At 31.7% G+C, this 17,365-nt stretch overlaps 1 protein-coding gene across 1 annotated transcript; it reads left to right on the forward strand.

Moving 5' to 3' along the window:
* Window positions 1-1,460: 1,460 nt before the first annotated feature.
* LOC149032899 (fatty acyl-CoA reductase wat-like) lies at window positions 1,461-9,171 on the forward strand. Its single transcript, XM_089171461.1, has 7 exons — window positions 1,461-1,698; window positions 1,782-2,030; window positions 2,174-2,319; window positions 2,389-2,691; window positions 2,772-3,065; window positions 3,153-3,410; window positions 9,078-9,171. Exons 1-7 carry the CDS (start codon window positions 1,534-1,536, stop codon window positions 9,169-9,171), a joined length of 1,509 nt encoding a protein of 502 aa, XP_089027587.1. The 5' UTR covers window positions 1,461-1,533.
* The last annotated feature ends 8,194 nt before the right edge of the window (window positions 9,172-17,365 follow it).

Genomic DNA, 17,365 nt, shown 5'->3' on the forward strand with positions numbered 1-17,365 from the left:
CAGTTTACGATATAAAATTGTTATAAGACAGAGTAAAATTTAGAATAATTCAATTAGCATGTTATTGTAAAACGAACAATTCACGATGACTATGTTGATTTCTGTTGTATTGTATGCAAATTGATAATATCAAACGTGCACATTGTACGTAAGTGGGATTATCTCTATATAAATTCAGAGACCGACTAACTTTTATTATTCAAACATTAATTGGAGTTGAACTAGGTTACTTAAGAAAAAGTTTAATAGATATTTTTATGAAGAGGCCATTTTTAATACTTAGTTTATTATAATCTTTTTTAATATCTAACAAACATCCTTGGTTCTTCATAAGATAAAAAGTTATTAAAAGTTTTTGTTTAATATTTTCAAATCGAAAAACTTGTCATATTTTATTATATTCGTTGTGATAAAAGTTGTTGAGATAAATAGGTAAGTTTTTTAATAATTACTATTCTATACTATTCCCAACTGTTAAATTCACAAAAGATCAAATTTTCTAAATAAGTGTTTATAATAACTAAATTTTCAAGTTTTTTTTTATTTTTCGAATAAAACTAAAAGATGGATAAGAAATTTTTTGATGTTATATTAAGTAGCATAAATATTCATTAGCATGTTTTTGTTTAAACGTTATTTCAATAAAATTTTAATTCTATAAAATAAATTCTTTATTAGAATAAATATACTTATTTTATTTATGTTTGTTACTATAGGAAAATTATTTAAGAAGAATAAAAACTGAATTTTTCATGTATTTAAAAACGAACAACTTAGAACCATAATTAGAAATAAAAGGATCTATTTCAATCACTTATAAATAATTACTTATCTTCAAGATCTGTCTGTCATCGATAATTACTATAAAGTGAAATTTTTCTTACTTTATTTGTATGTAATATTTTGTTTTTATTATAAAAGAATTCAAAAAATGGCATCATTAAGCGGACAAACGTATCAAGAAGAAATATTATCAATGGTAGAAGAGCCGAATTATTACAATCAACGAGGAGAAATTGCTACATTTTTTTCTGGAAAGAAAATTTTTATAACAGGCGGCTTAGGATTTATAGGAAGGCTTATAATGGAAAAACTTTTAAGGTAAATATTTTCCTCCTATGTTTTTGTTCTCGATTCAATTAGTACATTCGTTATAAGCTGCCGATCATAAATTTTAAATAAATTAGGATAGTATGTACAATCCGATAGTTTTTGTTAGTAGTTTTAATCTCCTTGAGATTCATATTGTGTGAAATAAATAACAAAAAATATTGTTTAAGTTTGTAGTCTAATTATTAATATTAACTTTCAAAGCAATGTAAGCTTTCTAAATAAGGAAAATAGTATAGAGTTTTTGTCATGCAAAAAGATAACTATTTTTTTTTTTACAGATTTAATTGCTACAAAATATATTTAATTCAGCAGACAATATCTATCTAATAGTACCTGTATTTAAAGATAACGATAATTATTCTTTATTTTTCTCTTTTTCTACTTCTCTCTTTACTTCAATATTTTAAATTTGACACAATAATGATTTATTTTAAAAGAAATAATTTTCCGGTAAAAACTTTTACTATAAATGCAATTGCTGCGGTTTGCAGATGTTGTCCAGAAATAACAACGATTTATTTGCTGGTAAGGGCAAAGAAACAGAAGGATCCGCAGACTCGATTTAAAGAGTATTTCAATGATGTTGTGAGTAAAGTTACATATTTTGTACTTATTATTATCGGAATAAACGATGTCACAGGTATTACAATTTATATTTAAATCATTAGATTTTTGATAGATTGAAGAGAGAGCAAAAAGATGTTGAAAAGAAGATTATTGTGATTGAAGGAGACACGAGTCTATTGAATTTAGGATTGTCAGAGAAGGACCGCGATCGCATTAAAGATACCGATGTAATTTTTCACAGTGCAGCATCAGTACGTTTTCTGGACAATATTCGTATTATAGTTAATACAAATATTAGAGGAACAAGGGATCTTCTTTTGCTTGCACAAGAGAAGATGACAAGCTTAAAGGTATTTTTTTCCTAGTTAAATCATCCGTATAAAAATGCGTATATTTAAGCACAATTCCCGACTAGATCAATTTATTTATATATAAAATTTAGTTTAATTTTAAAAATAAATTGTTCTAATTTTATAATAATTGTGTTCTTTAGGCCTTTGTTTATGTTTCAACGGCTTACTCGCACTGTGTTTACAATAAAATCGAAGAAAAATTGTATAAACCACCTATGAAAACAGAAGACATAATTAGATTGACAGAGATTTTGACCGAAGACCAATTAGATTTAATCACTCCAAAGTAATAAAACATGAAACCTATTGCATTCTTTTAAAGATAAGTCGATAAGCATATTCGTTTGTTTTACAGGCTACTGGGTAAATGGCCTAACACCTACGCATTTTCAAAGGCAATCTGTGAAGATACAGTACGGCAATATTCTAATGGAACTCCAACTTGCATTGTTCGGCCATCCGTTGTTTTATCAACAGAAAAGGAACCAATTGCTGGTTGGATAAACAATTTATATGGATTTACAGGTGGTGCTGTTGGTAGCTCGAAAGGTGTTTTACGAACAATGTATTGTGATAAAGACCTAATTTGCGATCTAATTCCTGCTGATTATGTAGTCAACAACATTATTGCTGCAGCATGGGATGTTGCACAAAAACGGTAATTTGTATCTCCTTTTTTAATTTACTACTACATTACTTAACTTACTTACATTAAATAAGTTACAACTTTTTTTGCAGATCTATATCACAGAGTGTTAATCTTTCCAGCAGAGATAACAAATACTTACCTGTTGACGATGAGATTTCAGTTTATAATTCTGTTTCCTCCGTTCAAAGACCAGTTACTTGGGATACTATGATGAATAATGTAAAGTTTGAGGCATTTCAAATCCCGTCGAAAAAAGTGCTTTGGTACGGCTCATTATGGCTTAGCAAGAACTATTATTTCTATATCTTTTTGACAATCTTTTTGCACTGGATACCAGCAATAATAGTTGATTCTTTATTATATCTCAGTGGAAAAAAGCCAATGTAATTTTTAATGATATTTAAAATAACATGCTATTTATTATCCGTCGATGAAATAGAGCATAAATAAATAATTGGCATTTTTTTCAGACTGCTTAATATCTACAGAAAAATAGAAAAGTTTAAACATGTAATAAGTTTCTTTTCCATGAATGAATGGGAATTTACAAACGATAATGTCTTAAAGTTATGGGACAAATTATCTATTGTTGATAAAAGTAACTTCTTCTTTAATGTTGCTGATATTGATTGGGAGTGTTTTTCTATTACTTACATGAGAGGAATTCGAGTATTTATAGGTAAAGACCCGATGGATACGGTTGATGAATCGAGACCTTATATTAGAAGGTAAATGTTTTATTATCTTTTTTTATAACAAATATTATCTTTATCCTATGTATAATTAATTACCCTTTTATTGTTTATCGTTTCCAGGTTGAAAATAGCTCATTATACGTTGAAGTGGTTTAGTTATTTTTTGATTCTTTGGATTTTGTATTCTTTATTATATTTTATTTTTACTTACATGTTTTATTTTTGACAATCTGTGAAAAACGACAACAAAATGATCTTTTCATAATAATTATCATATAGAGTAGGCTAATTGTTTGTTTAGAATATAAGTAATTTTCCTTATAGGTTTGAAATATTTTTGCAATTAGATTTATTTACTTCATTGTTCAATGAGAAGATGTTTACACGTTAAAACTATTAGCAATTATATAGAATTTGGGATCTGTTTTTATAGTTCAAATAATATCTGATGATTATAAGTGGAATAATAAAATGTTTAACGTTTACTTAGAAAGATTAAGAACGTAGAAAAAAAGGAAATAAAAAAATAAATATTAATTCATCGGTCCACTCTTATGAAGAATACAGTTACTACAAATAGTTCCTTATAATAAGAAATTCCTTAACTCCTAATATTTATATAACCAATTACGTCTTAGGCACTACGCGCCACTATAATGATTTTCGCGGATGACTTCTTTTAAAATATATCGTACTCCTATTTGTAATATTAATTATTAAAATAAATTTTTAAAGTTAGAGTATATGTGATATATTTTAAAGAAAAAATATTATTGAATCAATAAATACTTTATTTTAATATAGTTTCGTAGAGAACGGAATTGTCTGTTGAACCCTTCCGTACAGAGAAACAGCTCCGCGCAAAATTCAGCAGTGCTTAATAAATTAAAATATTGCGAATAATTTGTAATTACGAATGCTGCATCATATATTTATATATTTAACAGAAATTCTTTACATGTATAATTAATTAATAATAGTTTAAATGGATCGTTTATTTTAAATGTGGTTTAAGTCCATTTAAAAAAAAAAAAGAGATATCACATACTTTATGCTTAATTTATTGTAAACTTTTTATGTGGATAACTAGTTAATATTTAACTTCTTAAAAAGTGCCTATGTTTTGTACAATTTAAAATTGATCGGTAAAAGAAATTGAGTAATCATTGATATGATAATCTTTAATTATCTCGAAACACGAGAAAGTAGACTTAACCACTTTCGAAACGATCGGTCCAAATGTTTTAATTAAAGTAAAAAAGCTATGACTGCCCATGTATTTGATAGACATTCAATTATCGATTGTGAATAACTAGATATATGTGACAAAAAAATGATGTCCGAAAGTTAGAAGTATTTCAATAAACTTTTTATATGAATTTGTTAACTATTCGTCATTAAGTATGAAATGTCTGATTTAAGACTGAAAGTTTAGTTTATTATATCTCTGGCAGAAAATAATATAATTAATCAAAATATGCACCTAAACTATCAATACAACGTTGCCAATTTAACGATAGAGATTAACACCTCTAGCGAAAAAATCTGGAGAGCAGCTGGTGATAAAATCGCAAAAGGCATTTTCCACCGCATGTTAGGAATTAAATATGTTTCCTTGTAAAGAATTGTCAAAACCTCGGTAAAAATGGTAGTTGGTCTTCGCGAGATCTGGCGAGTACAGTAGGTGACAAAGTGTTTCTAGGTCCAGTGCCTGTAGTTTAAGTAACGTCGATCTTGCAACGTGTGGTTTTTAATTATTTGTGAATGAATGAATAAGAAATTTTGTTGAAATCGTGTAATAGTCGTAGACAACTATTGATATCTGTTTGAAAACATATTGAAAAATACATTTGATTTACTAAAAGTATTATTTGAGAAAATCAACATTAATTTTCCAAATTGTTGCTGTGTTAAGTATCAAATAATTGAACATTTTTTAAATGCTCGTTAGTATTGCGTGAAAAATTATTATGAGAACTGCAAACGTCATACCAAATTTTGGAGATCTGCGACTATGAAATGAAGAGTTTTAAATATTTAATTTATGCATTTACTGCACATATATTATGCATTATTAATAATGATGTTAATTTTATTATTTATAATTTTATAATATTTTTATAACGGAACAAATGATTAAATAAATATAGATATATTCATATAATGATACAAATTTATTTTATTTCAAATGTACAATTCTGACTACTCACTTATGATATGTGCAGTTCATTACTTATTTTTTTTTTAAACATATACAACTTTTTCCATGTTTATTTAGTTTCATGATTATGAAACATTGTATTTGCTTTAATATTCTGAAGCTGCTGAATACGATTTATATTCTTTTAAAATTGCATTCATTCTTTCTATTTGAGCCCTCATAGATTTTCATATAGATAGATTTTCAGCAAGCAAAGACATAATGGTCTCTTCGTAAACAGATTTTATTCCACTTTCATACTTATAAAAAAGATACAATTATTATTTTTAAATTTACAATTATTGTACATATTTATATAACATAAACATAAAAAAATTAATGTTTCAAAATAAGAATAAAATACCATTTTTCTTTTAGCAAAAGTCCTTCATATAGATCGCTGAAAAATTCAGAGCCTCACATGCAGGGGAGAAAAAAATAAAATCTTTTTGTATCTACACCGAACAATTGGTAGCAATGCTTATATATAATAGAAATATATTGCGGCTTCTACGTAAAAGAGAGTAAAAAAATTTTGCATACTTTTTCTATTAGATGCTGAAACACATTTATCCCGTCAATAATATTTAGTATTAAAACGTTATTTTATAGATAGTAGAAGAGGTCATAAAAGTATTTTACCTTTTTGTAATGCTAGAAAACGATCGTAATAAACTAACCGTTTCGATTTCTATTGAAAATGTAAAAGAATGTCAAAACTTTCATTCCCGGGTAACGTTTCAATTTCTCTCATCAGTACATACAAATATTTAGTGTCACACTGTATGTTTACGATGAACTCCAAAACTACTCAACCGATTTTACTGAAATTTTTTCATTTCGTATGATTTTTTCCACCTTAAAATATAGTATAGTTTTTATCGCGATTTTTAAAATATTTTTTATTACTAATTTGTGAATTTATTATTTAGAGGATGTCTAGATCTCCATGTTTTGTAAATATTCAATAGATTACACTGTATTACAATTCAATTATTTCATTTTATTCGGAACATACGTTTTTTCATATTTATATACGATATAACTAATTGTACTGTTACCTCCTAGAGGACAAGTTTGTTTAAGTAGCGCCTGTTTATGGTCACTCTGTTTTCATCGAGTTTAACCGGGACCAGGCTTGTTCGTTTTCTCAATTTAAATAGTGATAAAAGACGACAGAGTAGGTAGGTTAAAGAGGTTAATTGAAGAATGTTCGGTTTGAGGGAGAGTTATTGATAGCTGTAGCTCTGATTAACAATGTTATTTAATGAAAATAAATGGTTGTGACTTACAACCATTACAACTTGTCGTACAATAATGCCTTGGTCTCAAGATGCCTAGGAGGCTTGGACTGCTTAATTCTAGTCGAAGGTTGAACAACACAATGATTCGACAAGACAATTACAAGTATAAACCAGTTAATGAATTAATTAGATTCAGAATTGAGTTGACTCGAATGGAAAATGAGTAAGTTAATACTTAGGCAGTAGTAGAGAAAGAACACTGGTAATGAACAAGTAATCGTAGAACAATTAACACTGAATAGAACTATAATAAGTAAATAATAAGTATAGCATTAATAGGTCGTAAGTAACTGTGACAAGATAGTAAGTGCCGCGGGGGCAATGTCATCTGGGTTATATAGCCCCAAAAGGTCCTTCGTGGAAAGGGGTAACTTTTGTACCCCTACACTTTAATTTTAGCTGGCTAGCTTAAGCTTCCTATGGATTTTTGTTCTAGAATATTTTAGGAGTAGATTTCCGATAGGCCTACGTGACTTTGTCAGGCATTTGGTTGCAAGGGTTAGGAACGAAGTAGGCGGTCCGGGACCTATTGTTTAAAATTTATTCTATTTATTCAGTTGCTCGTCAGTAGGGTTAATCTCTGAGATTTTTGAAAGAATACTGTTCCCTGTAGTATGATTTCTGTCTTATCTCTAAGTTCCATATGGCTAAGCATTGGCGGAGGTTCCCATTGTTACGGTCACGTAATTAGGTGCGAAGGATGCAAACATTTTAGTCCGTAAACAAACGATAGGTTATAGGATAGGTTTTTACATTTATACTTGTAATTATTAAATGAGTAAATTAAACTTACACTTATAGAAAACTACTAAAAAAAAAAAAAAAAAAAAAAAAACAATTAAATATAAATATCACAATAAAAACTAAAAGTATGCCAAACTTAAACTAACCAGAGCCGTTATTGATACATACTAAAGATAAACATAGCTGCGCGATTCAACGGAAGCTGTCCCCCACATTTTCAGCCTAGCAATGTACATGGCGCGTCCCTCCTAAAGGGTCTCTACAGGACCTCGCCCCCCGCCCTTCGCGTGACGCTGCGTGTTCCTAAGTTCTATTTTGACAAAGTTACAGAGGTAAGCGCCATTACCCAGTGAGCGCTATTACCCCTGCTTCCCTTACTCTACTGGGTGGTAAAAAAATCTTGTTATATTTTAATAATATATACTACTGTCCCCCCCCCTTCTCAACAAGATGACAAATTGTTTAACTAGCACAGTTTTTTTTTTCTTTTGGTTGTATGAGAGTCTTACACATCGATTTGTATTTACTTGCCATTGTGTTGACTATTCAGTGATCAGAAACAAGTAAATAAGGCCGGCGTTCGGGGTTTAAATGTCTCTTAGGTCGCCGGCTGACAATGTGTTAATTAAAATGTGTTTGGAAGCACAGACATTCAAGGTTATCGTGTTCTTGTATATTTCGTTTATTTATAATACTTTCTATCAATTGAACATGAATTATCTTTACGTGAGTTATGGATCTAATCTGCTTATTGATTTTAGAAGACATAAAAATACAGTTTATATAAAGTAGGGCTTAAATATTGTTAACTGTCAAGTGATAATATAGTAAATAAAAAAAAATTAAATTTAAGGGTACACGTCACCTTAGAGGGTAAAAAAAGAAGGATCTTTTTTTGTGAATTTTTTATGTAGCCGGTTTAATTAATATCAACACAAAGTTTTTGTATATGAAAGTTATATATCTGAATTAAATTTATAAATTTTTGTGTGTAAAAATATGATAAATTGTGTTGTCTGTGGTCACTCTTCCAAGAGTCCAAAAAAAAAGGTGATTTGCGGTGGCCCTCACTGGCAAAAATTGGTTCATTTAAAAAAAAAAAAATACCGAGCGTTTACTTTCAATTGAGATGTTTGCTCAGGGAATGAGCAGAAGGAAATTTTTATTTTTTTATTTTTTTTTTTTTTAAAGTAGACTTTTTACGAAAAAATTGACTTTTTTTTTGCAAAAAAATCGTCCATTTAAAAAAAAAAATTTGCATTTTTTCAAAAAAACCTTTCGCTCATTCACTAGATACGTGTATCTAGCATTACTGTACAAATTTTGATAAAGATCGGCCGAATATTCTGGACATAGCAAAGGCAACCGATTTAAAAACGCGAATAGGAGAAATAAACGGTCAAAGTTAAGATAACTTTTGCATTCATATTTACATTGATTTATCGATTCCAGGGCCATAAGAGGTACCCTCACTGTATCAGCAACCTCTGCAGAAGTGACTTTCGATTGCCGTCGAGATTTTCTCGCCTCCTTCGTATTTTCTTGAGTGGGCTTGTATACCTGTATAGACAGCTGCTCGTATACCCATCCTGGCCGCGCTACAACGCGCTTCGCTTAAACTAGTACCGTTTCGTAAATAATGCACGGATATTTACGAAAATTTGAGAGATTATTTTTGAAATAATATTCTTTCAGAAAATCGAAAAAAAATTTGATTTTATGGGTGACGTGTACCCTTAAAACATATCAGAGGAATTTCATAAGACGACAAGTATCCTTATGACAGTCCGTGCTTGTTAATAAATAAAAAAATTAACGGGTATCATAAGAGTTATAGAGATAGTAGAAGGAATGGATTTAAGGAAGGGGTAGATTATAAGAAAGGACGGCAGTCTATTCAGTCTTCGACAGTCTAACAGAAGTTTTACTTCAGTTTGGGTCTTGTGATAACTTTCTAACAGATGCACTCGTGTATATTTTCTTTAGAAATATTTATATGATTATTATTTCGAATTATTTCACAATATTTTTGTTAATCTAATGAACTATCAAAAGAGACACTTTTCAAAAAAACAAATAATAGATATTTTCTAACTAGTATTTTATCAGGGTAAAAAAAAATACAACGAAAGTAACTAGAATAGTGAACATTTACACAGTGAAAATGGCACGTTCAGGATTTCCATTGCTCGTGTATTTTGTAGTATTTATTTTGTTTTTTAATTATTCTTTGGCAAATGAAACGAAATCATGGAGGACACATACATTGCCAGTTTATGCAATGCTAACAATTTTGAAATGATGTTGACCAGCATTTTTTATGGAGTTTAAGAGGTAAGTAAACGTTGTTGTAATACAGGGTGATTTTTAAAACGGTAGCGGAAAAAACCTTTTTTTATAAGTAACAATAAAAAACAATCACAGAGGAAAAGTTATATGGCACAACAAATGTCAACTTTCTATAACCCTACTTTTTATGAAAATGCATTGATGCACCGGCTAGATGCACTTGCACTTTTTTTTTAAATGAAAATTTATATTTCTTTTTTTACACTGTTCGATTCCTTTTTTTATTCTGCGTTAAAAAGTATTTAGTGGAGGTCATCGAAATGTCAATAGTTTACGAGATATTTGAAGTTATATAAGGAACGTATAACAATGTATTGTTCCAATATCAATTCAAATCAATTAAATAATATAATGAAAAATGTAAAAAAGCGCAATAAAATGTGAGCATCTAATTGTTTAGAATGAAATGGAAAAACATTCGAACATTTATTGTAATAAAATACATTACTGATATAAAACTTCGAATATCTCGTAAACTATTGACATATCAATGACCTTCATTATATACTTTTTAACGCATAATAAAAAAAGGAATCGAACAGTGTAGAAAAAAATATAAAGTTTCATTTAAAAAAAAAAGTGAATAAGAAAATTACGCAATTTTGCGAGGTTCGATGACGCAATTTTCGTAAGATAAGATAAGTGAAAGGCAAATATATTTACCAAAAATTGCGATCTTTTATAAGATTTAAAGGTGCAATTTCTAGTGAAATTTTATGAGAAAATGAATATATACATTTAACTTATTGTTGAGGAAATGAGCAGGCTTAAAGAGAAGAACGCCGTGCATTTGCATTGAGTGGTCAGATTTATTTAAAATTAAGCGTGCACCGCGTGTCGGTTGAGATTCAAATGAGAAGCCGTTGAGCTAATCACGTTTCGTATTTTACAATGAATATAGCATAATGAGCAGACTAAAGCCGGCCTGATTATATTAATCAGATAAGATCCGACCGATGATGATTGTATTAATCTCACCGGACTTGTACTTTATGAGAAGACTTATGATAAAACTGAGAAAACACGTGTTGTTTGAACGAGATCGAGAGTACTAATAGATGACATTTAAGAATATAATGAGAAGACACGTGTTGTATATGTGATGGCAAAGAGATGACTAACTGAGAAGCCGGCGTCACGATGATTCTTCAACCGTTGTGATGAGTTATGGCGAGTCCGCACAGAGCGACAACTGTCGCGAGTTCTCATTGGGCAGATTAAATCCCAAACATTTCCGCCCGCCATCAGCAACGAAGTTGATGATGAGTTACGCTGTCTTCTGAGGGGCTACTGGGAGGACTGCGAGCTTGGCGATCTGCCTGGTGGATGTTGTGGTAGCCGTCTTCAGTGATACCACCTTGGTGAGTCCATCTTCCCCTGGCAGCAACTTAAGCATCCTAGTTATAGGCCATTTTCCTGAAGGCAAACGCTCATTAGTAAAGAGAACGAGTGAACCAACCTGAATGTGGTTGTGAGCGTGATGCCACTTTGAGATGGCTTGTAATTGCTGTAAGTACTGAGTTGACAACATGCGCCAGAACTGTTGAACGCGTTGCTGGATGAACTACCATCTGAAAAGCCGACTTGCTGAGATGTCTAACAATGAGCCTTCAGGAACCGTTCCAATGAGAAAGTGCCCTGATGTAAGCACCGAGGTGTCTTCTGGATCATCGTTGAGTTATTCGAGTGGTCTTGAGCGTGAGCGATCCAGCGTAGTCAATGCCTGTGTGAGAGGATTGGCGTGATGGGGTGACTCGCGCCAGAGGTAGTTGGCCCACCAGTTGCTGAGCACGGATCCCCCTGTAACGAGCACACACCACACACCTGAGAACATATGACTTTACTGGGGCTCTTCCTTCGATGATCCAGTAGAGTAGTCAGATGAGTGCCAGAGTCGACTGAGTGCCTCCATGCATCGTCTTCTTGTGAGCATGGGCGATGACGAGTTCTGAGAACCTGGAGTTACGAGGGAGAATCGCTGGATGTTTGGCCTCGTACATGAGTTCGGACCTTGAAAGGCGACCGCTCACCCTGAGCACACCGCCGGCATCAATGAATGCGGTGAGCCTAGAGAGTGGGTGCGAGCTTGGCAGTTGAGATATTCTTGAGAGCACTGAGATTTCTTCTGGATAGTACGCCGATTGAGTAGTCTTGACCCAAAAGAATCGTGAGTCTTCCATTCCTCCGGCTGAGATACAGGCTGTTGGTGTCGAGTCAAGCTCTCCTGAGAGCCTCTTGATAAATCTACTGCAGAGAGCTGTAACTCGGAGCAACCTATTGAGCGTTAGGAATCAATGAATAAGATCCCACTGATAACTCGAAGAAGATCGTAGTGTGTGAAGTGCGACACGAGCACGAGCTTCTTGCGCGCATGAGTCTTCAGGAGCTTCTTCGACCTGAGCCGGCCATGATGCCATTGATTGAGTGATCCATGGTGGTCCCTTCCACCATAAAGTGTGCTTTTCCAGTTGGTCTGTGGAAATCCCACGGGATGCACAGTTAGCTGGGTTTGATGTGCCTGGCACATACCTCCAATGAGCGTTCCTTGAGAGTTCTTGAATTTTGATTACGCGGTTGCGTACGTAATCCTTCTATCTTGATGGATGAGCCTTGATCCATATGAGTGTTACTTGAGAGTCCGTCCACAAATTTGTCTTAGTTATGTTCATGTTTAGAGTAGCGCAAACATGATTCATGAGCGTGGAGAGTAGCAGCGTTGCTGAGAGTTCTAACCTCGGGATGGTTAGCCGCTTGAGTGGGGAGACCTTTGTCCTTGAGCAAATGAGAGAGACCTTGGCGCCAGAGGACGGCGAGTTGACAACGAGATACACAACAGCTGCGATTGCGAATTGCGATGCATCAGAGAAGCCATGTAGTTCAACAGCTGAATTAGCGAGAGTGTTGAACCAACGTGGGATAGAGAGCCTGGCCAGGCTAATGAGATCTTGTCGGATGCTGAGCTATTGAGAAATGAGCTGTTCCGAGAGTGAGTCGTCCCAGTCAAGATTGTGCAACCAGAGGGATTGAAGAAATATTTTAGCTCTTATTATGACTGGAGAGGCGAAGCCTAATGGATTAAATATCTGTGCTACTTCTGAGAGGACGAGACGTTTTGAGAATCGTTTGGAGGGAGCAGACAATAAATAGTTTCTCAAAAGGTAAACATAAATTATCTAGATCTAAGCCGGGAATGTTAAGCCATAAAACTTATTTATCGTCATCGGTAGAGGCGAATGAATTGGGAATAAAAACCTGTATTACTAAATTCTGATATTCAATGAAAACATTACAATAAATTTAAAAACGTCTAAGTAATAAAATCATTTTTCTCATTTGATAAATTTCTAATTCAAACAATGTCAATTTGCGGTTTGGACAAAGAAGAACAATGTTACTCTAATTTAGGATGTATTAAAATTAGAGTTTAAAATTTTATGTTGTTTTACGATTATTTTTAATTCTCTAAATTATTAGTAAATATTAATTTGACCACATGAAATAGCCTAAAATTATATTAAATAAACGTTTTATAACAAAGCCATAGCAACACGTAGACGGAGCGTTATAGTTTATTATTATTATTCATATTAATGACAAACGTAGGACGCTGAAATAAAGTCCCCACAATACATTTATCTAAGAGCAATAATATTTAAATGGATTAGTCGTTAATCATGCAATAAATCGTAAAATATTTGTTAAAATTAATAACGTTTATTCGCGTAATCCTTATAATTTATAAACAACTTTTTAACAAACATTAAAACACTTGAATCTTTATGCACAAATAGGCCTAAAAAAAAAAAATAATAAAGAAATATATATCTTGTATTAGATTTTTTTTAAAAAGTGTTTTGAATTACTTGAAGAAAAGTGTATTTAAACTATTGATCACAGCGGAAAAAATCACTATTACAAACTTTTAAAATATTATCGATATAAGTATAATAAACAATATACAGCGATTTCTGGTTAAAGAAAAATGGATGTCGATAATGATTCACTAAAAAACGACGATGAAACAGCACATTATATATTGATTTTTATATGAAAAATATCAAAAGAGATGTTCTGACCTATGCATATATGAAAATTACATTATAAATTATGATATTTGCGTATTTAAGAAACTTATACGAATTTTTCAATAAAATAAAAAACATTTTTAAGATGTTGAACGCCCAGCGTGAATCGATGGAGCTTACCACGGAGCTGAAATCTGAGACTCGTAGTGTACACAGTTCGATAAGCTGGGAGAGCGATATGATTCAATGCATTTTTTAGATTTTTCGTTGTTCAGATCTTTATTTAGACGAGAGTATTTAGAAAGATAAGTTTGTGGTCCAAAGAATAAGGACGAGATATGTTATAAATAATAAGGGTCTCGAAGTGTGGTAGGCTACAGAGTTGAAAAAACATTTCTAAAGAATATCTTTATTAGATCTTTCATTGCATTTTACCAGAAGCTTCGTTCAGTCCAGCAGTATTTTCCATATGTTTTTCGTAACGTCTTTATTTCATCTATCATAAAATGTTTGTTAAATAGCACAAGTATGTAGATGAAAACGGGAAATTGAAAAGCATACTGACAAAAAAAATTTTATACCTGAGATTCAAAAAAAGGATTATTTATATTTACCTAATTTCTGACGAATTATATTTCCTTTGATAAACATCCTACAATTTTTGTTTCTATCTATGGCTATCGCATCCAGCATTCTATTTTTATTGCTTGAATTGTGAAAAGTGCACTTTTTATCAGCTATTCCACCCAGAGACCATACTGGTGAACTTCATTATATATAGTAGTAATATTATAACAAATAAATCCTACATTATCTTACTCTTTAAACTGTCCATTCGTCTAATTCTCTCGAAACTTAGATTTTTGAAAGTTTCACTTCTAACACGTGTGATCTGCACACATGATTTTTTTATACGTTGAATCGTTTTTGAGATATAGGGCGGAGAGCACGCGGTAAGAGCATCATTTAAGGGTAACCGGTATTCCCGGTCAAAAACACGCCATATAAAGTTTATTAATTATTACAAATACATAATTATTAATATTGTTTATTTCTTACTGAGTATTATATTATAGCTAATAATTATTTTACTTACGTATTTATTTTTAATTAAGTATCAATTTATTTAATAACACTTACCTACCCGTGTAGTTATAGAATTGTTAAGGAAAATTCTTAAATTATATTTCAATTCTAATGTAATTTATATTAATAACTTCTTAACAGATAAAAGAAAATGAAAGAAAGAAATCCTTAATTTATGTTTTTATAAAAAAATATCATACCATACATTTAAGATTGTGAAAATTAAAAAAATTGAATAAAAATTACATGAACTACAACTTATAATTTTGATTATCTTCTTTTTCTTGATCGTCGTCTTCCGACCGCTGTAGTATTTCAAAGTCCCCTTCTTTATCTTCTTCAACGACATTTGTCTTCCGGTCTTGCATGATTTCAGGGTCAAAAGTTCTGTCTTCATTGACATCGCTCTGATATGGTAAAGCATTGAGACAAGCTTGCCCATTACACTGGCCACAAGCTAAAGAGTACTGTAACCCCGATTTCCCGCATCCACATCGCGAACCACAACCACTCATGCAATTGCAAAATATTGTGTTGAGCAATTTTTCTGAAGCAGGTGCTAAAATTGTCGTGATATGTTCCAAGAGTTCGTTACGAATTGTCCAACCCTATTCCTGGGGTTCAAAATCATGCCCTAACCACGTTTGAACTGGATAATAAACACGATTGAAATGTTGGTGAGCTGCTGCACTTGTTGGTGGAATATTTGATAACTGCACAGATTTATTCAGTTTTGTAGACTTGACATATTGTGCATAATGAAGATGATCTATATTGTCCACAGATTTTGGAGCATTATAGACTGCCAACAAGATTTGAATTCCATTTTCAAATAATCTTTGAATCAGACAGTTTGCTTCTTCAAATGCTACTGCAAGTTGATCAAAATTCGGCAGTTTCTCAAATGCTTTTAAAAATGTTTTGTTCCCTTGTTTAAAAAGCGCAGAAGTCGTATTTATCTATTTTAAATGTAATTAGTGGAAATGAGAATATAATTAAAATGTAATTTAAGTTTGTCCCTTGATAATTTTTTATTTTTACGAATTGGTTATAAGTGTTATTGAATAGATAGATATTTAGTAATGGAAAAAATTATTAAATATAATGTAATAGTTATTACATACCTTAAATGATGCTCTAACTGCGCGCTCTCTGCCATCTATCCCGAAAACGATTTGACGAATAAAAAAATTTTTAAAACAAAAGTTGTAGGGAATTTAATCCTCTACAATATTGATACAAAACACAAATAGCGAATAACCCATAGGAAACGAGATATTTGCAAAAAAATGGGCATTAAATCGATTTTTTTGACCTTTGAGTTAATAGAAGCGTGCACCTTACCATATGTAGGTTTTGAGACAACTTTTAGAATGTCAAAATACAAGTTTATACGAATTTATAGCTCAGTATCTAAAATTCCAGGATTCTTCTCTAATTTGACTGGACTAGAAAGTTTGTCAAACCGGAATCCATAGAAAAAATACAGGATATCGTATTGATAAATCGTCGAGTGACTGAAAGAGATTTAGTAAAAGCCCTAGACATCTCATTGGATAGTGTAATCAATATTTTGACTGAAGTATTGGGTTTCAAAAAGCTGTGTTCACAATGGATGACGCATTTGCTAACAAAGGAACAAAAACAGATTCGAATGCAACTTTTTTTAGCAACATTTAGAGCGTTTTCGAAAGAATAAAGTGGGTTTTGAGCGTCGACTCATCACTATGGATGAGACTTGGATCTATCACCATGATCCTAAATTAAAACAAGAGGCAAAAAAATGGTATAAACCTTATTCTTCGGCTCCGAAACAAGTTCGTGTCCAAAAATCGGCCAAGACGGTCTTAGCATCAGTTTTTTGGGATGCGAAAGGAATTTTGTTTGTGGATTACTTGTAAACTGGTAAAACAATAAATTATGAATATTATTGTAACCTTTTAGACCAGCTGAGAGAAAAAATTCGTGAAATAAAACCCGGTTTGCAGAAGAAAAAAACCTCTATTTAGAGCATTATTTAAGGTCACCCGGTAGTCTCATTCAAAAGCACGCCATCAATAGTTTATTAATTATTTTTGAACGGGACTACCGGGAAAACCCCTATGCTCGCTCACCTAATCATCATCTGTTTATAAAAGAGAACATATGTAACTTTCACTTCGTAATTTGGTATAGGATTTTATTAAATAAGTAAAAAAAACTATTAGTAGCTGCAAATATATTCTTAAACAACCATTCATATCTTGTTAATCATCTATGATGAAAAAGTCATTCCTAATC

This window comes from Polistes dominula, unplaced genomic scaffold (assembly GCF_049000335.1).
Source record: "Polistes dominula isolate Pdom_NZ unplaced genomic scaffold, Pdom_raw_medaka contig_26, whole genome shotgun sequence".
Lineage (NCBI taxonomy): Eukaryota > Metazoa > Arthropoda > Insecta > Hymenoptera > Vespidae > Polistes > Polistes dominula.

What these genes read in the sequence shown, in the direction of transcription:
- LOC149032899 (XM_089171461.1), top strand. Translation starts at nt 1,534, where the DNA reads ATGATTTATTTTAAAAGAAATAATTTTCCGGTAAAAACTTTTACTATA. An exon ending in CTCAGTGGAAAAAAGCCAAT is followed by an intron (nt 3,066 to 3,152) that starts GTAATTTTTAAT and finishes CATTTTTTTCAG; the next exon opens with ACTGCTTAATATCTACAGAA. An exon ending in TCGAGACCTTATATTAGAAG is followed by an intron (nt 3,411 to 9,077) that starts GTAAATGTTTTA and finishes TATCGATTCCAG; the next exon opens with GGCCATAAGAGGTACCCTCA.